Raw genomic sequence first — 24,572 nt, 5'->3', positions numbered from 1 at the left:
GCTTCCCGCCGCCCGCTGCCGTCACGCCGCAGACGCCCCGCGCCGCCGTCCCTCGCGCCCGCTTCCGCCGCCGTTCGGTTTCCCTCTCCACGTCGCGCGGGGCCAGCCGGCGCCCTCCCGGAAGGCGTCTGGCCTCCGTGCCGGGCCGCAGGGCCGCCCTGGGCCGCGCCCGAGCACCGAGGGCCGGGCTGGGGAGCGGGGGCGAAGCCCACAGGGGCCAACGAGGAGGGTCTGGCCTCTCCCCGGGGCCCTGGGCCTCTTTGAAGCGGGTATCGGCAAGGTGGCACGGTGCACCCTGGGCATCCCTCAGAGACCTCGGATATGGCTCCTGGTGCGGCCCTGCTCCTGGCTTTCTTCACCCGTCACCGAGGAGGGCTTTCAGGAGGCGGTGGCCGGCTGTGTCTGCACGTGGGAGCCGGCGAGGTCCCGCGGAATCACCGACACTCGCCTGGTGCGGACTCGGTGCCGCCATGTACGGGCACGGCCGGATCTGCTCGGCGAGCCTCCGAAGCACGGACGGTCATCACGCCTCTTTACAGAGGAGAGAACTGAGGCACGAGTTAGGGAAGGTGCCGGAGATCTCGCAGCCAGCGAATGGCCAGTGGCCAGCTGGGTTTCAGACTGGGCAGCCCAACTTCAGAGCCTGCGGCTTAATTATTGCGCCCTACGCACAGCGGGAGGCATGCGAAGAAATACGACAGGGAACGGGAGAGGCCCTCACCGAGACTTGGGCACCTGCCACTGCCGAGAACTGCACCGGGTGTTTTACATCTGTTAGGGAATTCTCACAGTAACTGCATGACCCAAGTATTATAGTCCCCATTTTACAGATGAGAAAACTGACCCTTGCAGAAGTTAGGGAACGTGTCTAAGACCGCAGAGCTGGTGTGCGAGATGAACTACAGCGATACTCGCATGGGTGCAGACAGCTTTACAGTCTACAAGGCACTTTCTCGTGCATTGCTTCTCACTGGATTTGCACCGTGACTCCAAGCCCCACCTCAAGGAGGCTTTGAGCAAGGATGGCTCAGGCACAGGCTCTGCTCTCGCCCCCCATCCCCATTCTTCAGAGAGCTAAGAGGGGACACAAGTCATACACTGGGGTCAAGCTGGAAGATGCTCCGGCCACGGGAAGAGCGGGAAAGGAGCTCCCAGGAAAGAGGCATTTGCTGGAGGGACCATAAATTAGGCCCCCCAAAAGGTTTTGTTGTTTTCCCTCCATTGTCTCCCACAAGCCTTCCCGTCTGCCACTTCTGCCTCCTGGTTGTCTCCAGAGAGAGAGGAATTCAGGTTCTTAACTGATAAAATGTGCCGGCGTTTAAAAGATACAAACCTGACCAATCGTCCTTTTCAGGAAAGAGATGTTCACGGAACAAAAGTACCATTCAAAAGTGCTGGATGGCGTTTGTGTCTCAGAAAGAAAGGGCACGAAGAGAGAGAAGATGGAGGAGGAGGGAGGGAGAGCAGCAGGGAGGAGGGAGGAGAGAGGAACAGGAGCTGGAAGGGTTGTCCAGGCTCAGCGCATCCAAACCGAGGCTCAGAAAGGGCAGGGACCTGACTGAAATCACCCAGCGAGGCGGTGGCTGAACTGGGACGAGGGAACCAGGCTTCTTCAGCCACCTGTCAGGCTCACCCTGCCTCTGCCGGCTGCCCTCATCTAAAACTTGAATTCCTTGAGTTTCTGAAACATGGAGCTAAAATTCTGCCAGTACAAATTCTTTTTCTTCTGATCATAGCTTGAATAATCCTGTCATTAGATTTAGTGACATAGATTAAACGTCCATTTAAAAAGAGAGAAAGACACACCAGCCAACCACCAAAAAAAAAGAGAGCAAGAGAGAGAGAGAAAACAATAAAGCTGAGGATTTAGAATGTTCTCAACAATATCATCTTGAGAAATCTGGATTTGGGGTAAAAATGATTTGCTCTGATAATAGAAATAATAATAGCTGATATTTTTGAAATTTGCTATGTGCCAGTGCTAATCAAAATATTATAGGTAACATTCCTTTTTTAATTTCAGCATTGTATGAAGTTTTATTCTATAAGATAATTTTAGATTCCCCACCACCATCCTCAAGACTGCTGGTTTCCTGTCAGCACCGGTATGTTGGGTTGTTGGGGTTTTTTTGCCTTTTTTCTTTTCTATTTCATTTTTGGGTTTTTTGTTTGTTTTCGGGGGGGTTGTTTGGTTTTTTAATGAATATTCATGAGATACAAAGCTAATTGTGACCCCTCATGCCCATGATGCGAGGGCCAGATTCATAGTGGGCAGCATACCCATTACCAGAAATTACTTGTGTACCCCATATCCCCCACCCAATAATCCCCCAACCTCCCTCCCCCTCCCCCTTTCCCAGACACTCCACTTTTTTTAATTACCAGAAAAGGCAGAAATTATTATCCCTTTTGACAGATGAGGAAACCGACAGTCAAAGAAGTTAAGGCCCTTTGCTGTTAAAGCTCACACAGCTAGTAGATGGAAGGGCTGTGCCTGAACCCCAGTCTGCGCAAGCACTACCTGCTGTGGTTTAAAACCCACATGTAATCGGCCGGCTGCACTTGAAGCTGACCAACTTGAAAATGTCACATGGAAGTGTGCACAGTAGTGTTGGGGAAGCCTCAGAAATGGGGCACCTGAGTAATGACACGGGCTCTGAGCCAAGGTGCCCTGAGCTCAGCCTTTCAGAGCAGAACTGCAAAAAATATATAAAATTGAAGTCCCATGTTGGAGAACTGAGGACATTCCCGTGGGAGACACTCAGACTCACACTGATGCCATCCTGTTGTGACACTGTGAGAGGCAGACCAGGGTGGCAGGTAAAGCTACTCTGGAGCCAACTGCCTGAGTGCCATTCCCAGCACTGCCACTGTTGAGCTGTGTGACCTTGGGCAATTTCCTTGATCTCTCTGAATCTCCATAAGATGGGGATAGTAAGAGTACCCACCTCGTACAGTGGTTGTGAGTATTAAATGTGTTAATAATTTAAAACATATACAGTCAGCACTGGATAGATGCTAGCCATTATAGTCATGCCATATTGTAGTTCCTATTTGGGGGCATGATCTATACAACGTCTGAAGCATACACTCAGGTAAGGCGAGTGGAAAGAGGACCACAGGCACAGCATATATATCTGTGCATGTATATGCAAATGTGCATGTGTGTGCGTGCATGTATTTAGACCATGAAAGAGCTCCCTTCCCCTCTAGAATGGTTGTCACAGATCCTTTCTATGGGGCCAGACAGTGGCAGCTGGAGGACAGAGGCTTTGAGGTCAAGCAGGAGTGGATTGTTTAATGTACAAGGCTCTGGGTTCTACTCAGCAGCCTGCACCCACTGACCAGATGGGCTCGTGGCCTCCAGAATATCCAGGGCCCTCTATTCAGCACATATTTGCTACCATGAGCCGGGCCCTATGCTGGGCACTAAAGCAACAATGGTGACTGCTACCCTCATGGAGTTCACAGTCTCACACAGAAAACAGACAAGTAACAAATGTGATAATTTTATTAACAGGTCCCTTGTATTGGCAAAGTGGAAGATCGGGGCAGTGGGGGGGCTAACATTAGGAGTGAACATCAGGGAAGCCCTCACTTAGGAAGTGACATTTAAGCTGGACCCTCAAGGTTTGGAATGTCAGCTAGGTAAATGGTGGGGTAGGGGAGGAGGACAGTTTTCCAGGCAGTGGAAACAGCACCATAATAAAGGGCATCCTTTACTGGGCACTTATTGTGCCTCAGGGACCATCCTGAGCATTTTCCACATGTTACTTCATTCAGTCCACATAACAACCCAATCATAGGCACAATTGGTGCCCTTGCTTTACATGTAAGAAAACTGAGGCTTGGAGCTAAAATAACTTGCCCAGAGTCACAGGAGTAGTCACTGGTGGAGGCACCACTATACCCTGATTTTCTTATTCTGCAACCCCTGCATGTAGAAGGGGTTGCAAGCAGGACAGACATGTGGTGTTCAAGGAATGGGTTTGGTATGACTGGAGGGAGCAGGAAAAGAGGAGAGGAGAAGAGAGGGCCTTGCAGTCTTGTTAAGAAGTTCGGATATCTTCTGAGACCAATGGGCAGATCTGAAGGGTTAAAATCCTTTAGGTGAGTCACTGATCAGAACTGCATTTCAGAAGTGCCGCTGAGGCTGTTGTGTGGAGGGCAGACTATTTGGAGAAGTCAGGGACACTGGATGTGGGGACCAATGAGCCTGTAGCAATAGCCCAAACAAGAGAAGAGAGTACTTGGAACAAGACAGTAGCAATGGAGATGGAAACAAACGCGCAGATTCAGGAGATATTTAGGACAACAATGCAGTGACCCTGAGCAAACACCTGCCATAGGGCCTTTTTCTGTGGTCACAGGCAGAGGCACAAACTTTTTCAGCAGTGAGAATGGTGCAATCCTTGCTCCTAGTTAACTTAAATTCCAGGGAAAATTCTAAATGGCAATCCCTCCCTCTCCTACAGCACCAAAAAAGATTTCAAAGCATTCTCCAATCTGCTATTTTACATGAAAGTCTGTGAGGGAGATGTCTCACAGATGGGAATTGACCTGCCCAAGGTCATACGGCTGACAAGGAAAGATCAGAATCTAACGCCAACAGCAGTGCTCTCGGGTATACCACAGAAGGTCAGAGCCCAGAAGCCTCTCAAAAATCGTCCGTTCAAATCTCCACATTCCTCCACCTGAAGAAAACTTCTGAGAGAGAAGTGACTTGCCCAAGGTCACAAAGCATGTAAAGTCTTAGAGTTGAACCAAGGACTAGACTCCCAGAAAGGTTTATATCAAAACGTTTGGGCCATGGAGGTAAAAAAGGACCAGATTAATCCCCAACAACAATGGCCCAGCCTCCACGTCCCCAACTGAAAGCTGGCAGAGAAGTGCGACTCCAGCAAATGGCCCGCCTACCTAGGCACTGCCACTCCTACCCAGTTACAAGCACACGAAGCTCACAAGAGGCCAGTACACACTGCCCTGTTACCCCTCTTGTCCCTAACCCTGGACAGCAACTAAGCTGTCCTGGGTCGATGGTGCCACCTGGTGGCTAGTGCTGGGAAGTGTTTGGCTCTCAGCACTTTTCAAGCTCGTCCTTTGTAGTCCCTCAAGGAGCCTGCCTTTCTCTCTGCCTGTTTCCTCTCATAGCTCAGTGTCACTGCAAGCAGTCTCCTTCTCACACAACACCTTCTCTAGCACCTTTTATCCTTCCTCTCTCAATTCTTCTCAAATGACCTTACGACATTCTCTTTTTCTCCCTTTCTCTCAGGGGAGGACCAATGCAAATGATAACCTGTACCAATGAAGATGAAAACCAGACATTTCAAAGTGAAATTAGACACACACACACACACACACACACACACACACACACACATGCAGGTGAGTCACTGCCCACTGATATTCCAGACGCACCTAAAAACTCGCATGGAATCAGAACAAAAATCTCCCTTTTCTCAATTGCCTTTCGGACCTGCTTGTCCTCAAATGCCAGGAGTCAAGATAAATACCAAACCCACTTCCTTTTCACATTTCATTTTGTTTCATTCCCAATCAATATCATTGCTGGATTTTTTTTTCCCACCAGAAGAAATACACCTAGGGTGGTGTCTGAAGGCTAGTGCAGAGCTGAGCTGGGATGGGAAGACGTCGCTGACTTCCAAAACACCCACTCCCCAGACTTTAATAGAGTGCAAGGCTGCTGCTGTTGGCACAGAAGGAAGCCTGCTGGAGGGAGCTCAGACCTCAAACCCTGTAGACATTCTGCTGGAAAGGAAAGAAGCCTCAATAGCTGTGCCTTTCTGTGAGAGCTCAACCTGCAGTAGGAGGAAGAAGTACTACATATCCCAATCTGCTAGAGAAGGATTTCCAAAGCCTAGCGTGTCTTGTCACTCCCTACCCAGCTCAAAGACCTGCCATAGCTCCCACTGCCTTTAGGAGCTAAGAACAGGAGAAACTGATGGAGCCTTTCTTTTAACTAAAATCACTTAATTGCTCTCCCTTCCTGTGAGCATGATAAGAAAGCAAGTTCAGAGTCTGCAACAGCCTGAAGCAGAAATTCTCAAAGTATAGTCCAGGAACCCCTGGTGGGGAGGGGAGATTCCCAAGGCGCTCTCAGGGGGCCTGTGAGGTCAAATCATTACAATAATGCCAAGATGTTATTTGCCTTCTTCACTTTCATTCTTTCACAAGCCTACAGTGGAGTTTTACAGAAGCTATAGAATGTATGATATCACAACAGATTGAAGGCAGAAGCGGATATGAGAATCCAGCTGTCTTTTATTGAGCTAGACACTAAAGAAATTTGCAAAACCATACACCAATACCACTTTTACTAAATTTTTTGTTTGGAAAACATGTTTCTTATTTCAAAAATATTATTTATTTTACTTGTTTATTACTGTTATTTTTAATGAATAAATATTTCTAAATTTTATATTTTTATTAAACTACATAAACTAAAGCTCCTTGGAGTCCTCAATAACTTTTAAGAGTTTAAAGGGGTCCCAAGACCAAAAGTTTGAGAACTGCTGGTCTAAAATAATGCCAAGAGGACTTGAGATATGACCAGGCAGGAGAAGCTCAGAATCTTGGTCCAGAACAAGCCTTAGAAATCTCTTGATCTCATATTATAGATGGGGCAACTGAGGTCCAGAAGGAGAAAGGGATTTTCCTAAGGTCATCAGCAAGTCAGCCAGAGTCAGGAACAAGACTGGAACCCAGAGCTCTTGGCTCCTGTCTCCCAGGGCTCCTTCCCCTATCCCACAAGCCTCTGGTAGTTTGGAGCCTTGTAAAATGCCTGAACTGCAGACTCTGTGGCCAAGGATTAAACCATATTCCAAAGCTAGAGAGAAAGGACTGTGGGATTCTCTGCCTCCAGGGCAGCAGGGCACGTGGGGTGAGGAAGAAAGCCAAGTGCATCCCACTTTGAGTTCCAGACTGCCTTGGCAGGGCCTGCCCATCGTGGATGAGGCTCTGTCCCCCTCCACTGGCCTCACCACTCATGTTCTGGTTGACCCCAAAACTGACTCCCAGAACTCAGATCACACCGTGCCACCTGCCCTCTCACACACCCCAGGGCTCTCCAGAACACCAGTGCACAGCCCCATGGGAAAGGGAGCTGGGGGAGGGGGTCTGGGCACAGCAGGTGTGCAAACAGACAGGGTGGGGGTTCGGTGGCAGTGGCTCTCACGCGGGCTCTCACTCAGTGAATCAAAGTGAAACTCAGGGACCCGGGAGCTGGGAGGAACCGAAACCTGACCCCCCACCCATGGGACAGGCCCCAGGCATGAGGGAAAGGCCCAAGGAGCCCCTCCAATTGACCACCTGACTTTAGATGTGCTACTTTACCAAGGAGGCCTCTAGCAACTGTCTGCTGGGCTCTCTCCTGAGGTGCCTGTGGCTGCAAGGCCAGGACAGGAGAGAGCGGCCAGCCAGGCTGGGAGATGGAAACCCAGGTCCTTACCATCTCTGCCACTAAGCAACTGCCCCCTTCACAACCTTAGGCAAAGCCCGCGCCTTCGGTGCGTAGGCTATCCTATCTGCAGGGTATAGAGTAAATGACCTGCCAAGGAATGTGGCACCTAAGTAGCTGCCTCTCCAACCCCCCCCACCTCTGGGCTGTGAACCTGACCATTCACTTCCCTTAACACACACACACACAGCCCCACCAGGCCAGCTCCAGGACATGCCTCTCGTAGGCTTCAACTGTCACAGACTGAACTAAACCAAGTTGTTTCTTTAGAGACTATGTTAGAATTCCAGAAGCTCAAAGGTCTGCTGGCAGAGAAAACCAGAGCACACGTGCCATGAGCAAGATGGGTGGGACCAGTCTGAGAACTTCCAGCCCAGCAGCCCCAGATGATTGCTGCCACGCAGGAAAGCCCATCCATTGTTACTGCATGTGATTGTTTTCCCCCAAGAAAAGCCAGACACCCATACATGAAACTGCCTGATTTTGAAATGTTGATAACTAATTTAATATCATTTTAAATACATGTCAAGTAAAACAATTGCCACCTGGGTTCTAAGTGATGCCCTCCCAGCAAGAACCTTGGTCCTGGCCCCTACCTAGACAAAAAGAGAATTCAGGGAATGGGCCCCTCCACATGAGGATACATCCAAGGGACACCTCACTGAGGGCCAGTGTAGGGGATCTCCCTTGGGGAAGCTCCAGCAGAGGCCAAGACTAAACAGCAGTCACCTCCTTCCTGCCCTCAAAGCCACTGTGGAAGAAGTGGATGCCTCCCTTTCTGCAGAGCCTGCCTGTCCCCAATGTTCCACACTGGCCCTTAATAAATCCACGGGTCTCAGTCAGCTGTGAAGGATTGATGGCCCAACACTGAACATCCCCCCAGGGAAGTGGGCTGATCTGAAAAACCAGGCCTGGTCAACAGATCAGCCTCAAGGACAGCATTCTGGGTGGAGGGCCCTGCATGGTTGATGGCCCAGAGACAGAAAGCTCAGAGAAGACACGGGGACTGGAAGCACAGAAGGGATGAAAAGGAGGAGCGGGAGGCCAGGGTGGGACAGTCAGGGCTCATTGTCAAGAGCTGAGGCTAGTCCTGGGGGATTCATGGGTCAGTCGCCCTGTAGGGTGAGAGACTGAGGGGGTCAGCTTTCAGGTGGATTTCAAGTGGGGACGGCAGATGGACCTGTGAGAGGAGAGGAGAATTGAGATTTGTCACATCAAAAGACAATAGGATGTCAAGATTTTTCTGAGGGGCCAATTCTCTCCCTCCAGGTTTTCTGGGTTTTATTATGTGACCCATTCAGATCCCTTTACTCCTCTGAATAATGGCTGGAGTGGGATGTCCTAGATGCTCTCCAAGGCCCTTCCAGCTCTGACAGGGAAGTCGAGGTCCAAGCTGGTGGCCCCCAAACCCCTGAGATGCCCAGGCCACCTAAGCCCAGGGCCTCTGCCTTGTGCCCTGCGCCACTTCGTGCACCCAGCACCTCTCTCTGTGGAAGACTGAGGCTTGACCCTTTTATTCTTCCATGAAGGAGGCTGAGAGACTCAGTCCTGGAGGAAAATGCAGAAAAGGAAAGCAAGTGGCCCTCCATTTTGCAGCCAACACGTGGGGGCACTGTTGTTCAGTCTTGGTGCCCATGGGCTCCGGCTCCCAGGCACACAGTTGTGCAGTGCCCGTAATAGCAGACTTAAAAACAGGAAGTTGGTGGGGGGCAGAGCAGCTAGTTTCAGCTGCCAAATAGAACTGTGGCTGGAGTCTGCTGTCCTCACCTGGGACTGGCCTCGCATCCTCAAGCCCTAGACTCCCTCACTGGGCATTTATTAAGCACTTACTACGACCAGGCCGTGGGGCTACACCCTTTCTGGGAACCACTTCATTTGACCCTCATGATAACCTACAAGGCTGTGTCGCCTCTCCCTTCCAGATGACAAGATGGAGGCTCAGAGAGATTAAGTAGTTTGTCAAAAATCACACCACAGGAAGTCCTCAGACCATTCCATCCCTGGCCCATGAGCCTGCGTCCTTGCCTCAACACCTTATTTTGGGCTCTCCAGAGATCAGAGACCTGTGGAATCCTGGTGACCCAAGGGCTGCCTATAAATAGCTCCTGACTTAAGAATTCTGAGATTTTCCATATACCCATTCCCTTCTGGGAAATCTGAGAAGGGTCTCCCCGGTTTCTGCTCCTGCCTTCTGCCCCAAGCTCAGGAACAGCAGACAGGGTCTGAGTGTCCAGGGATGGAAAAGGGTCCTGGGAAAGAAAGACCAGGGTATGCTCATGGTCAGAGGGGTCCTGGGACCCAGTGTGGTCTGTGAGCAACTGAAACCCCTTTCCCCCCCACCATGGTTCCCATGGAGGTCTGCAGGGCAGGGTTAAGCTGTGGCTGAGAGAGAGAGAGAGAGAGAAACAGGAGAGTGAATGTGAGAAAAAGAAAGCTAGTGAAAGCCAGACCAGGAGACAGAAGCAGACACAGAAGAAGGTGCAATAAAAAGGACACAAACAGGGCCAGACAACAAGAATGAGAGGCACCCCCAAACAGATGACATGAGGAGAGACAGAAAGACAAAGAGGAGACAGGCACCCCCAAAAAGAGGGTTGAACACAATCATAACAGGAGCCCCCAGCTAAATGCCCCCAAACCTCTCCATAAGGTTCTCCCTGGACTTGGCACCTTCTGAAAAAGACAGGCCACCTCGAGGTCCTGGCTGCCCTTCCTGTGCCCTCCTCAAGCAGGGGGCAGCCCAGAGGGCCAGAAATTGCACTTGCGATGTACCCAACTGCCCGAGCAGAAGCTGCTGGCCCCACAGCCCACACTGGTGCTGGACTGGTCAGCTTCTGAGCTGGTGAAAGGGATTCACACTCCACTGACCTCGATGTGCTCAGGGCCTTTCAAACTCTGGGGGTCTGAGGGGAGGGAGAGGTCGAGGGGACCTGAATGGGGGCACTTGAAATAGGAGGAAGGAGGCCTCACCAGAGATCAAAGGCCCAGGAAGGAACAGAGGGTCTGGGGCTGCCCTTTCACCCATGGCTGCTAGTCACAGCCCTGCCTGCTCTGCCAAGTCCAGCCCGCCATCGCCTTCTTTGGGTCTTCCAGAGAGGGAGGTAGCACCTCAGGCTCTGTCCCTCCAGCCCAGTGGGATTCCCATGGCCAATGCCACAGCTTCCTCCACGAAACCTCTCCATTCACACCAACCAAAAGCCAAGGCTGCAACTCACGACTGGGCAGCATCCCGGTCTGACTCTCAGAGCCATCCATGAGCCTCCAGAGCATCCCCTGAGCATCTGACTTGGGCCGGGCTGGGGTTAGAAATGCATGAGATGTGGCCCCTGCCCGGTCAAGACCATGCGAATGGCAGACTCAGAGTCAGGCAGCAAGAGGGAAAAACGAGTGGGTAGAAGCACTTGCAGACACGGCAGTCACAGAAGCTCACGCTACCCAGATTATAACAGGCCTTTAATCATGGAGTCCAAACCGAAATGCCTTCTTTGACTCTCTGCCCCTCATTTGTACAGCCCCTGCTCACGTCTCCAATGACAGGAGTTCACTACCTTTCCAAGGTAATGCTTTCGTCCTTGGCCCAGCCTGGCTGTGGTCCGAAAGCTATATGTTCCACTCAGCCATAATCTGCCTCCCTGTAGCTTTCTTTAACCAGCCCCTGCTCTGCCTTCAGAGGCCAGAGGACCTTATCCGTTGCCTCAGCTACAGAGCAGTTCATCTGAGACCTGGACACAGTGGCCACATCCCCAAATCTGGTCTTGGAGGCGAACATCCTGGGGAGAGTCCTAGAATTTCTAGACTGAAAGGGCCCTTGTCAATCCACTGGTCTAACAGTGTTCTAACTTGTTTGCTTTTGCTACAGAACTCTTTTCTCAAACAGAGCTTTCTGTGGAAGCCCAAAATACCAAACAGAAGCACCCACAATTGAGGAGACTACCCATTGACCCTCCTTGCTAACTGTGAACCTCTAAAGGTATGTGACTGATCCATTACACTAAAGAACATTTATTGAGTACCTACTATGTGCATCTTTATTAGAGCCGTGTGGCTATTGAGCACTTGAAATATGGCTAGTACACTGAGAAACTAAATTTTTAATTTAATTTTATTTGAATTAATTTATATTTTAAAACAGAAGCAATGTAAAATACTTTTCCATTAAACACAACTTTGTTGTTTTGGTAGGACTACATTTAACTTTAACTGTCAAACATTTAGCATCCAAATTAAGATGTGCCTTCAGTGTAAAACACACTCTGGATTTCAGAGATAATATACATAAAAAACAAAAACAGAGGGAAAACACTTCATCAAATTTTTTTATATTGATTACATGTTGAAATAATATTTGGGGTATACTAGACTTGATAAAATACATTATTAAAATTAATTCTACCTGTTTCTTTTTACTCTTTGTAATGTGGTTACTAGAAAACTTAAAATTATATACGTGGCTTGTATTCTAAGGAGAGCTCTGGGCTAAATCACTCTCACATCCACCCTTATGTCCAAAACACTCTGCACAGTGTATGTCTCTTGAATCTGTAAGACACACAGCTCAAAAACGTCCTCCCATTGCTTCCAGACTAAAAGTTCAGAGCCCTCGGCCAGTGTCTGGGACACCCGAGTCTCTTTCTGCCTCTCTCCCTTTCCGCATCCTGCTGCACTGGTCCTCTCCCTGAGCATGCTCACTAGAGTCCCAGCCTTGGCACCATCTCTCTTGCCTTTGATTAGAATGCCCTCTCCTCCCTCTACCCAGCCCTCGAAGGCCACCTCCTATGAAGAGCCTTCCAGACCCTTTTGATCAAAATCAGCCCCTCCCTGCCTTGCTCTCCCCTGCTATTGTCACCTCACACTGCCCATCAGAGGGACTTTGGGCTTGCCAGCCTTGCCCACCAGCCCACCCTCTGTGATTGGACCCTATCACTGCCCACCCTGCCCTGAGGTCTGGGCAGGAGAGTGGCCCCGGGAGATGCCCACAGAGCAAAACCCAAGTCCAAGCTGGAGACAAGTGCAAACCAGAAAGCTGGGCAAACGGCTCTACCTCAGTCACCTGATCTGAAAAATGGGGGCAAGGGCCCTCAGCTATCTTCCTCTTGGCCCTCTAATGCCTCTCGTGCCCCATGACTCTTTTTCAGGCTGCGGAGGGCTCCTGAGAAAAATGGTACCTGCTGGTGGCCAACACCCTCCCAAATTCTTGGTCTACAGCCTCCATGGGCCAGCCCTCAAGTGTGCCCAGCAATTTCCCTGTTTCCCCAGTGGCTGGTTCTTTCCTCAAACCTCTGACCTCCAGGCTCACGTCCCTACACTCTTGGCAGCATCCAACCTACTAATTGTCACCTTTTGCTTGAAACCAGACAATAACAGGGAACTAAGGCCTCGGGGGTCCCTCCAGCTCCTCCTGACTCCCCAGTCTACATAGAGCTCCCTGGGGCCTCGGTTACCACCCCTCTAAAATAGGGGTGGCTCTCTCTGCCTCTTCATCTCTCCCTGAAGTCAGTGCAGGGACCCAGGGAGATTCAGAGGGAGGATGGGAAAGAAAGGAGGAGAAACTATGCAGTAGCCCCCCCAGACACGTTGCTGAGGTGAGAAAGGGCATTTCTGCCCACCTCTTTGCTCAACCACACACATTCCCAGTGATGAGGGGCAGAAGTGAGGAGAGGCTCTGGTTGCTGCTTGGGTCCCCCACTCTTCCCAATCCTGACAGCTTCTAGGACCATCAAGGCATTCTCCCTTGCCCACAGATGGGACTACCTCCCAAGTCTTCCTGGGAATCTGGACCCTACCACAAACTTCAGAACTGGAAGGATCTCAAAGATCACCCAGTTCCACATCTGATTCTTGATACTCTTATATGGCAGCCCAGCAGGTGAGCACCTAGTCTCTGCTTGCATACCCCTAGAGATGGGGCACTCACTACCGCCTAATGCATCCCTTTTATCTCCAGACCACTCTCATGTTCCCAAGTTCTTTCTTAGGCTGAGCTGAAGTCACCTCTACATCTGCCACACACTGGCCTTTGAGACCACACAACAAAGTCTCACTCCTTTCTCCTTCCATGTCAGCCCTCCAAATACTTGAAGGCAACAATCCAGTCCTACTTTCTCTCTTCTTTTGTGCCAAAGCATCCCTAGAGCCTTAGGGCATTCCCAGGTGCTGTGTACAGATTACACTCTAGGTTATACTCATTTGGACACAATCCAATTTGTCACTGTCCCTCTTAAAGGTCAATACCCCAAACAGACCACAGTCCTCAGGGAATGATCTGATCAGCATAAAGTAGTCAAGAGTAACACCACACACGTTCTGACTACTCTACACCTTTTAAAGCAGCTTGAGAATCCAAACAGTGACCGTTGACCAGAGACTGCAAGCCACTACAGCACTCCACAAATACAGGAAAGCAATCCCCCCAAATCAGGATCTGTCTGTTTGGTAGTAAACATCAAACTAGACTTTTTTTCTTCCAAAAATCTCTGAGCAAGCCTCACACAACCCGTCCCTCCACCATGACCAAACACCACCGGATCCCAGCTTGGGCACATCTGCTGCGAGTCCAGGTGACAATGGGAGAAAAGATGACATCATCAGCCCCATAAACCAACAGAGATGGTAGGCCACTGCCTCCTGCAGCACCATGGCACAGCAACCCTCTGAGTTAAAGACTTCTGACATCTGCTCAGGAGTGTCTGGAGCAGGGGAAAGAGGTAGGGCAGGCCCCACAAGCTGTGAGACACCTCCACACGCCCCCAGCTCCAAACAGAGGCCACAGGCCCAGCTTCTGCACTGCCTGGAACCCGCAGACCAGAGGCCAATCCACCTCCGGCTGACTCAATTTTCTAGTTACAGATCTTAAGTACTTAGGCATGTGCTCACACAAACATACATCCCTTACACGGAGCTGAGAAAGGGAATTGTGCTGAGGAACAGAATAATTGAATCAAGATTTCTGTCACGCTGCTCTCAGGCCCTACACCATGGCTGGTTTTTTTTTTTTTTCCCCTTCCTGACTAAGGTTTTACAGACTCCCAAGGGGTCATTCCTCCTCAAAATCCATTAATGTCAGCCAGCACTGGCAGCCTGTCCAGGGAAAGGAGACCCAAGTTAAGGTGGGCCCGTGGTGAGTACAAAGGTGGCTGGCCCAGGTGGTACACAGCACACTGAGGGGTTGAGAAAAACCCACCAGGAAGATTGTCATCTTTGTAATCCCTGCGAGGCCCCCACGCTCCTTCCTTCCAGGCCCAAGGGCAAAGACGAGAATATTATTAATTTCTTCAACCCCCCACCATCACCACAGGCCCTCTCTGCTGAGAGGCAGGCACAGCCCCTCTGAGAACGCCCCCTCTGCTCCCTCCACCTTACTTGTGCCCTTTTCACAGCAGGACAGGAAGGTGGCTGCTTTGCCCAGCCCCCTCTCTGTCCTCTGAGGCTCCCCCACAAAGGGGACATTGGTGTGCTCAGACCCTCCCCCCGACCCTGCCCTCTGGCATCATATCTGAACGCACAGGGTCTTCTTAAAGGCCACAAATCTCAGGCCGCAGGGCTCTGCCAGGCTGGCTTTCTCCACCCAAGGGCCAAGACCGGGTAAGGCCAGCAAGGATTCCACAGTCCCACCCTGCTGCCTGTCTGCCCTTCAGGAGGGCTCAGCCCCTTCCCCCTGTTCACCGAAGGGACTGAGCCTGGGCCAGGGACTCCGCCCCGCTGCAAGTAAGGGGACCTTTGCTTCCACCCCTGGCCGAGCCCCCAAACAGATCTGGCAGAGTCCATCCGACAGGGCTGCGTGGGTGTCTCTTACCTTCATCTCTCTTGCGCTTGTTGGTGTCAGCGCTGGGGGACGTGATGCCCAGGATGCCGCTAATGGAGTACGACGAGCCAGCCGAGTCCGTGCTCACCGACGACCCCTGCGTCACGGAGCCCGTGGACACTGCGCAGAGGGAGAGGGGCGTCAGGGCCGGCAGGAGGGCCGGCGGGCGGGCGGGCGCCGGGTGGCAGGGAGCGCCGGGCGGGTGGCCGCTGGCGAAGGCACTCACCGTCCGCTGGGCTGGGCGCGGCCGCGGAGCCAGCGGGAGTGCCGGGCGCTGGCGACACTCGCCCTGCGGCTGCGGCCACGCCGGACCATGCCAGCCGTTTGCCCAGGTTCTCTGACGCCGGGGGGCTTTCGGGGAGAATGGCCAGCGAGGAGGACTGACCGTGTAGAAAGGAGCGCGGAGACAGAGTAGGGTGGGCACTAGCTCAAGTCCTGGCCTGTGCGAGGATGCCGAGGATGCCGAAAGCAGGGGGAGGGAGAAGAGAAAGAGGGGAGCTGGGGCCACCACCAGCCAGGGCTACAAAGAAGACCTAGACTTACTCATTAGGCATGTTCACTCCCTGATACCCACCGATCCATGCACACAGACCTAAATTCCTGTGCACACACTCATGCACGGAGCCAGCAAAACTCCAAACGGCAGGCTGCCCCTTCCTTCTACAGTTTCTGTCTTTTCTCCTTCCATTTTACCTGGATTTTATTTTTAATATTAATTATGATAATAAGAACTAACATTTTCTGAGGATTCACTCTGTGCCAGGCATTCGGGCAGTATCTCATTTAGTTCTGAGGACAATCTTATAAGCTAGGTAATGTTATCCCACTGGAAAGGCAAGGGAACCAAGGCTCAGAGAAGGTAAGTGACTCACCCAAGATCACACAGCTAATAAGAGGCAGAGTGGTGATCGGAACCAGAGACTTAACCCCTATAACAAAACTGCTCCTTACTAATTAGTAACGACAAACAATAATATGCTTCACCTTAATGCAGTATTTTTCGTTTGATGATTGCAACAGCCCAGAGTGCTATTATTTATCTGCATCTATCAGATGAGAAGACAGGCTCCACAAGGTGAAGTGACCTCAGCCTCAGATCTACTGACTTAAAGTCTAGATTTCCCCTGCCAAGAAATGGGGGCAGAGGTCATGACTTGTAACTGAGGTCAGGTCTCTAAGTTCCTAGGGATAAGAATGGGGGAAGGGACTTTCATGCAAGTTTCACATTAGCTTCTGGCCCCAGAGTGCAAGGGAGAGGCCAGTCCATCACCAAGGTCCTCTCCAGCTGTTCAGCTGAATTTCCATTTCTGGGCTGTGGGAATTCTTTCTTGGTTCATTAAAACCTACAGACCAATCTCAGAAACATTTCCTTGGGCTATAACTAGCTGGAGGCAGGTGGAGCTGCCTTTGACTTTAAAGCATAGGAAATTACTAGAAATAGTGGTGGTTGTGTGAGAAGCTGTCTGTTGCTTTCCTTGGAGCACATCCAGCTTCTCGCTTCTACAGACCTAGAGGGAGCAGTGCCTTTCTTCTCATATTTGAGTTTGATTTTAGATCTTCCTTAAGAAACACAAAAGCAGAAATCGTTAACTTCTCTTTTCTTCCACCAGACGAAGCTCCTCAAAATAGATTTATGCAAATCTCACAACCTTTTCTATATTAAGGTGCAATGAAGAGAGGAAGAAAGAAGATCACAGATCACTTGCTACTTTAAACAACAACAGTCACATATAACCAAGGCTCACCATGTTCTGATGACATTTGTTTTTATATTTTGTGATTGCACTAGGCTCAAAAGATCCAGATTCCAATTGTGGCTTCGTGACTTACTGGCAACATGACTTAGGGCTAGTTATTTAATCTCTCTAAGCTTCAACTTCCTTACTCCTCAATAAGTTTGTAAACTGTAAGGGGCTGTATACATGTGAGATGTAGTTTTTAATAAAAATTTCTGGGACAGAATAAGGCATTCTGCCCACCCACAGTAGAATTTCTCCTCTAAACATGTTGAAAGAATATTATCCGTTACTCCTACTTTGATTTTCATTGCTACGTCCCCTGAAATAGTTAAAGCCGCAAGTGAAATCTCAACTACAAACATTCCCCCAGAAGGCTTCCTCCTCCCTCTTCACCCCAGCCAAACAGAGCTGGTTGTCGCCTCTTCTGCTCCCCACAGCACCCGTATTTTTTCTTGAGCTTCCTCAGTGTTTTGCAAACTACTCTCCATTGCATTCCCCCATTAGACTGAGAAGCCCTTGAGAATGGGGATTTTGTCCTGCCTCCTTTGTAGCATTGGTCTCCAATGCCAAGGTCTGCATAACGGGTGCTTAGGAAACACTTTCTGAATGAATTACTAAATGAAGAATTATTTCATGGCAGGGAGGAATTCTGTCTTACCTTCATCCAGAGAGGCAACCATGGAGGATCAGAGACCTCAGAGAGCACCTGGTTTGTGTTCCTCCATCCACAAATGAAGAAACTGAGGCTCAGAAAAGTGAAGGGACTTTCACATTCATTGGGTGAATTAATGACAGAGTTGGAACTATAAGCCAGGCCTGTAGCCTATCACCATGAGGAGTTCAAATTTTCAATTAAAGAGAGAGTGCTGGAGGTGTGGAAATGTTACATAATCTGAGGTGTGATGATGCAGAATTGACAGGGACTGTGGTAACCAGCACTGTCAGAGGCTTGCTGAATGACTGCCCACTTTCTTATAATAAAATAACATTGCCCCCAGCTGATCTGAGGTGTTTCCTCTATCCCAGGTAGAGAAATAATACACCTTAAATAGACACATGTCATTTTCTTCTCACAATCTTTGAAGGAAAGGTGAGGGAAATTTCTGAACTCTTGAGTAGTAGGGAATGTGACTAATGCCCTTACGAGTCACGGTCATTCTCAGACTTCACCTGTGAGCGTCAGAAACCCCACTGGCAGCCCTTGACAGTTCACAGAGTACATGAGATCGCAGCAAGAGAGAGAGAGAGAAAGAAAGTTTGGGAAGTTTTGCCACATCTTCACTCAAGACTGCAAGTGCACAAAGAATTGTAGAAGGGCTGGTTGATAGATGAAAAAAAACATATTCAAAACTACTTACGGACTAATGATGCAGAAAATGTTATGAATAAGTATCCCTTTCTTGATTTATTACTTTAATTATCTGACATTCTATAGACCCCCATTAGTGGATTTTTTTTTTTTTTGGCTTAGATTTCAATTTTCTGTCTCATGGTGAAAGCTATTTATCATAATAATCAGTAAAATTCAAAACCTTTTAGCAGTATTTATAAAATTCATTTACCAGGTTCAGCCCTTGGAGAATGACAAAGAAGGCGCATTAGTACGTGTGCCGAAGTGTTTTATGCAGAATTATCTGTCCATAAGAATGATTAAAAGTTCTTTAGAATATTTGGAGCCCATTAGATTTTTAAATTTTTTAAAAAGTTCTTCTTACCTATGCTGTGACTGGAAGCTGGGACCGGCTGGTTGGGTGGCTGCTGTACTTTTGTCCGGATGATCCTGTGGGCAGTTGGGAAAAAACAAATGTCTATTTACCATCAGGAAGAAGAAGAGACCTCAACCAACTATGCACAGAAAGCCCACAGCCAAGCTGGGCATGGATCAAGCTGGGGCAAGGGCCAGAAGTGGGGAGAGATTATGAACCCAGATTGGGAGTTAGGAGGTTGGAAGAATTGTGGACTAGTGCCAGGTCAGCCTCTATGTCCCTGGGGATCTTTGGGTAACTTGCACCCCCACTGTGGGTCTCAAGTGCCTCTTCTAAAGAAGGGGGATGATGTGTTAATGTTACAAGTAGGCATCCCTTTCTCGGGTACAGCTCCAACTCCATAAAGGACTCACTGAGTGACTTCAGGGAGTTCCTTTAATTCCGTAGACCTCAGCCTCCCATCTGTAGAATGAGGGAACTGAACCAGGTGACCTCTCTGTACTCTGGCAGCTCTCTCATGTTGGTTTCTTTGCCCCAGAGAGCCCACCACTACCCATGAGAAATTACCAAACCCACCTCATACAAAACCTTATGGAAAGGGTCCACAGGACTGGGTGCCTGTCTTTCCAGAGTCCTTGCTCAAGTCTTAATATGAACTTGATTGTGACCTTAAGCAAGTCCATTCCATTGTGTACCTCAATACAATGAGGGAGTTGGAATAGACCATTCTTTGCTTATTTTAAGCAATCAAATCCTTTTGGGAAAAAAAAAGTCAGATGGAAAATCCCAGTGTATAAAAAAGAGAATAGTGGTACTGCCTTCCTTTTGTCACCTGGCAGTTCTGATGTCTTGCAGAATCTTGGGCTCTAGAGAGCCTAGTTTGTAAACTTCCAACTGCGACAATGCATGGGGCTTCCACGAGACCACAAGCCCAGCACATCTTAGAGCAGCAGAATATGGCCAAGCCAAAAGCCCCTTCGGAATCTACAAGAAAGTTCTTTCCCTGGCATTTGGGAGAAGTAGTCTTTTTGAGCCCCTAGAATTAAGCTGGCATCTGATCTAATTTTTGTATTTTTGTGTATGTCACCTTCTCTGTGTGTATGAGTCTACAGAGATATAGCTAGATATGCAAACATATGGATATATCAGATATAAATATAGTTTACCTATATATAAATATATTATAAAATAAATTATAACTATTTCCCACTGTAGTCCAGCTTAAAGTCCTAACTTTTCAAAGCGTTATGTGCCTATTAAATTTGTACATAAGCAAAGTGAAATAATTATGTTTTCCTCATTTTTCGTTTAAAATGTTTATAATCACTGGTAAAGCATTATCAATTGTTAGAAATCACTGAGAGGCAGCTGTAGCACAGTGATTAAGTTTACAGGCTCCAGAACCAGACTGCTAGAGTTTGAATCCCAGCATTGAAATTTACCAGCTACAAGACCTACTTAACCTCTCCATGCTTCATTTCTTCATCTGCAAAATGGGACTAAGAATCATTCCTACTTCATAGGGTTATCATTAGGATTAAATTAATTTACTTAGAACAGTGGCTGCTACATAGTAAATGCTCAATAGATGTTAGACGCTATTATTTTTAGTGGCATCTTTGTAGAGATTAATGACCAACTTCAACCTTAAACATTCATCTTTTTCACATTTGCCTTAAAAAGCACAAAGGGTCCCCTTGGAAGCTGTGGAGGGGAAAGTACCATCCTCACACCCTATTTTAAAGCTGCAGTGGGGCTGTCCTTTTTGGGGAATCCTAGAATTATGGGGAATCCTCCAAAGCTGTCCCCAGGGGTGAGAGAATATGCCCATCTGCTTGCAGCAGCCCCCCCCCCCCAAAAAAAAAAAACCAGAGCATCATCTTCCATTGAAAAGAAATGGTAGTGGGAAGAACAAGACCATAAGAGAATCATAGCAATTCTAAAACAAATTAATAAGAGCACACTCAGGACCTTCTCCAAACGAGAGACAGTCAGAGCTAATCGGCAGTCAGCACTAAAAGGCATACTCTTTACTTTGCTGAGCATGAGCGTGACCCTGGATGCCATATGAACATCCTAGATGGTCCAACAGAAAAGGGATCTCTGCAATCAACCTATTCCTATGGATGAGGAAACTAAAGCCCAGAGTGCTCGAGTGACTTGCCCAGGGTCACACAGCAAGTCAGCCTAGACTCCCAGCTCCCAGGCCTAAGTATTTGTCTTTGAGCCACATTCAAAGGAAGAGGTCCTCTGCTAAACACTTCCCATATGAGGCATAAAGCCATTTGGACTAAAAATCCATTTAGAATTTGAGGATTAAAGCTCCAAGGGACTTTACATATTGCAGGCATTTAAGGATCCTATTTCAACATCACTCCCCCTCCTTTGAAAGGCTAGGTCTTCTCACCACCATCCCTTACAAAATTACATTACGAGAAAAAATTGTGGTGTCTTGAAAAAAGAAAGGGGGAGATAGCTCTGAAGAAACACCCACATCTACAGCACTGATCAAATTGCCATCAGTGCAGTAAGAAGCTTGGGCCATCAGCTGTGCTGAGAATCCAAAACCCAGAGGTCCAGCTGGACCAAGCTGGGAGGGGACCCACAGGTAGCATCCAGGCCTGTAATGGTTGTGGAGGAGAAAGTGGAAATGGGTAAACAATCTCAAAGTCTTGCCAGCAATGTTAGGATTAAGAGCAGAATTAACAAACCATCGTCCCCAGGGCACATCCAACCCCGGACGAGTTTTGTTTGGCTTGCACAGTATATTTATTTTTATTTGAATTAGTTGCCATTATTTACAAGTTTGGAGCTTTTCCATAAATACCTGATTTCCAGCTTCTCTTGAAGAATCAGAACACCCAGACGTACTGGCCCCACATTCTCACATGACAATAATCAGTTGGTACTAAATAGAGCTGTCCCTCTAAACTGAGAATGCCATTTGTAGTCCCCATCACTTGGCCCCTGATTTAGAGCTACAGACTGGAACAGAATAAGGAAGACCCCTTCCCATTCACCGTCTGGGTCTGCTCTGGGCCGGCCACCTTCACCTGACACTCGGGCTGGATTCCGAGGATCCCGCATGTGGGTTGTGCAGCATCCTAGGACACATCATCCTCAAGAAGCCAAGTGAATGAGGTGGCTTGCATCCCAGGAAGTCTCCCACAAGCCTAGCAGAACTGGGACTACTTCAGTGTTGCTTAACCCAATGTCAGCAGCAGGAAGGTATATACTTCTAGGGAGGACAGTAGAAAGGACCCTGTGGCCACCACTTCCCCCCCACCCCCAGCTGTTCTAAGTAGGGGAATAGTGGGAAGTTGTCACCTAGGAAGCGGGGCTGGGAGAGAGCTGTGGAGCCTCTTACACAGCGACAGTTGCAAGGCAGTTATTTAGAAGCTGCATGCATTTATATCAGTGGGAATTTTGCCGGCAGATGGGAAGTACGACTGTATCCTGGGATGGATGGCTCAGGCTTTCTGGGGCGGGGATGCAACAGCATGAGATTGTCCCGCACGTAGTGAACTCTCACTGCAGAGTGCAGTGCAGTCAGGGGCCAGAGTGTTCCCAATGTGGAGCCTCCAGAGAGCAGCACTGGAAAGGGCTAAGGATCTGAGGGAGCGGGCAGACAGGCCACAAACCATGCAGGCTGCAAAGATCTGAAATGCAGCAGGAATAACTTGTACTCTCCCTTGCCTCTAATCACAGATCCTCAGTTCTGTCACTTGCAGAGTCCTACAGGACAGTGGCGGAAAGAGATTAGTCCTCCTCTTACCATTGGGAGACAGGGGCTCTTCTCCCACCTCTGTCTCAAACTCATCGTTCCTCCACACTCCCTACCTAGGCCCCAGTTTCTATACCTGGGATAGTCCCAGGATAGAATCAGGCCTTGAGGACTACTGGGACCACAGATGTGAAAGCACCTGAGAGGCACGGCCAGGCAGGCCAGATAGGAACACCCAGAAGGCTCCTGAGGCTAGCCATGGCCCCAGCCCCAGCCCCAGCAGCCAGAACCTCCGCATAGCACAGCCCCAGGCACAAAGCCTCAGCTGGTCCGTGACCTCCTAGGCCACCCAGTCCACACAACTTCACAGCCTTTGCCACAGCTGTAACTGCTGCTCTATTTGCTTCAGTTATTTTTTCAAATAACTAACTTTCTGACTTGAATAAATTTATTTTATAAGGCGATTTTAGTTCAATCCTGTAAGTGGGGGGGAAGAGTCACATAGTTCACAAACTCACTGGTTTGGTGTGCTAGTTATATTTTCTAAAATACATTAAAATAAATTCATCACAAAACTATTACCATTCTTGCCTTACAGAGGGTGCAAACTAGTGCCCTGTAAATGGGTAATGCTTGTCCTATAAGACATTTTTTAATTGAAATTAGTTGCCTCTGTTTTAAAATACAGAGATTTCACATACACAAACACCCATACATACATATACACAAGTCCTAGCTTCTGGCTTCTTTTGAAAAATGGAAGAAGTCTGGCAAACACTGAGCCCACATTCCTGGCAGCATTCCACTGGGGCTAAGAAGCAACTGCCCCTTTAATAGGGCTTCTGCTGTCTAGTCTGCCACAGACCCAACCTGTTGCTATCATCTTATGCTTGGCCTGCAACCCTCATTACATTATCTGCCTGGCCCCATGTAAGGCATTAGAGTTTGTGACCCCCATGCACCTCCGAAAATTATCTTGCAAACCACCAATAGTATATATACCCTACACTGGGAAACCTGGGGGCCCCCAAAGCCGACCAGGGGTGAGCTGAGGTTTTTCTGCAGGGCAGGCCAACTGCTCCAACATTGCTTTAGGCGTATGGGCCTCACCCCACGTCCATGCTTTTGGAGGTCCGGAAAACACATCATCATGTTGTTTTGTGTCATGTAAATCTTGCAATGAGCCAGAAGTAGGGAACTTACAAAATACATTGGAGCCTCTCATAATCCAGAAAAAAAGAACAATAGTTATGCCCCCAACAAACCCACCACAATCACTGTATTCTCAGTGCATGTCAGAAAGCCACCCTGGATGAGGAGCCCCTTTACAGCAGACTGAGAAACTGTATGCTTGGTTCTCCTCTGTCTCCTCAGCACCTTGCATGACATCAGGGCCTCTGTAAAGGCTTGCTAAGAGAAGAAAAACAGGCTAACAGTTTATGAACTAGCAGGACTCAGAATGTCAACACAAACACTTACACAGTTATACTGTGCATTTGAGTCATTACAGGAGGAACGACTGTCAGGACCAGAGGTGATCTCAGAGACATTCTAGTCTGACCACCTCTTTCTGTTGGGGTGAGGAGACCCCTATGCCCAGACAGGCTCCACACTGATGATGGTAGGGCATGGCCTTGGAGACATAGGAACTGTTCAAGTTTTCAGTCTTCTGGCTTTTCCTTTTGTGGAATTTAGAGAACAATCATCTCTGTTCATGTCACAACTTCATCCCTGAATCTGTAGGCTTAAATGGAGTTGAGACTGCACCATTTACAGAAACTTATGTTTAAGGCTCTGAGAGCCCCATTCAATGCATCAGATTGGAGAGGAGAAGGAGCCACAGTGGCTCCTCTGCACCTGGCACCGAGGGTATTCCTCTGGTTATTTCTCTCCATGGGTAAAATTCAGGGGAGTTGGAAGAAGGCAATCCCTAACTTCAGAGCATCTTACATCCCGGACACCACCCTTAGGGATTGGAGAGTCACATCAGAACCACCAGGGCCCTGGGATCTCACAGGGAGGAAGAACCTCCTCAAAGTCATACTTAGAGTGTACGGCAGAGCTGGAACGAGAAGCCAAATCTCCCAACTTCGGGTCAGGCCTCTGTTCCCCACATTCACTGGCT

At 48.9% G+C, this 24,572-nt stretch overlaps 1 protein-coding gene across 6 annotated transcripts in view; it reads right to left on the bottom strand.

The window, feature by feature from the left end:
• Window positions 1–24,572, bottom strand: part of PAX5 (paired box 5) — a 200,608-nt gene that overhangs the window by 156,599 nt on the left and 19,437 nt on the right. For 4 of the 6 annotated variants that reach the window (XM_008588063.1, XM_008588197.1, XM_008587992.1 and 1 more), the window contains 2 exons: window positions 18,733–18,797; window positions 15,270–15,398 (listed from right to left, as the gene is read on the bottom strand). In XM_008588063.1, the coding sequence (XP_008586285.1) occupies window positions 15,270–15,398; window positions 18,733–18,797 (194 nt within the window). The remainder of the gene's footprint in view (window positions 1–15,269; window positions 15,399–18,732; window positions 18,798–24,572) is intronic. The other 2 variants (XM_008588133.1, XM_008588266.1) reach the window with 1 other exon arrangement.

The sequence above is a fragment of the Galeopterus variegatus genome, unplaced genomic scaffold (assembly GCF_000696425.1).
Source record: "Galeopterus variegatus unplaced genomic scaffold, G_variegatus-3.0.2 Scaffold11, whole genome shotgun sequence".
Lineage (NCBI taxonomy): Eukaryota > Metazoa > Chordata > Mammalia > Dermoptera > Cynocephalidae > Galeopterus > Galeopterus variegatus.
Note: the sequence above shows the minus strand (reverse complement) of the source record. Positions and strands in the feature narration are given on the sequence as shown.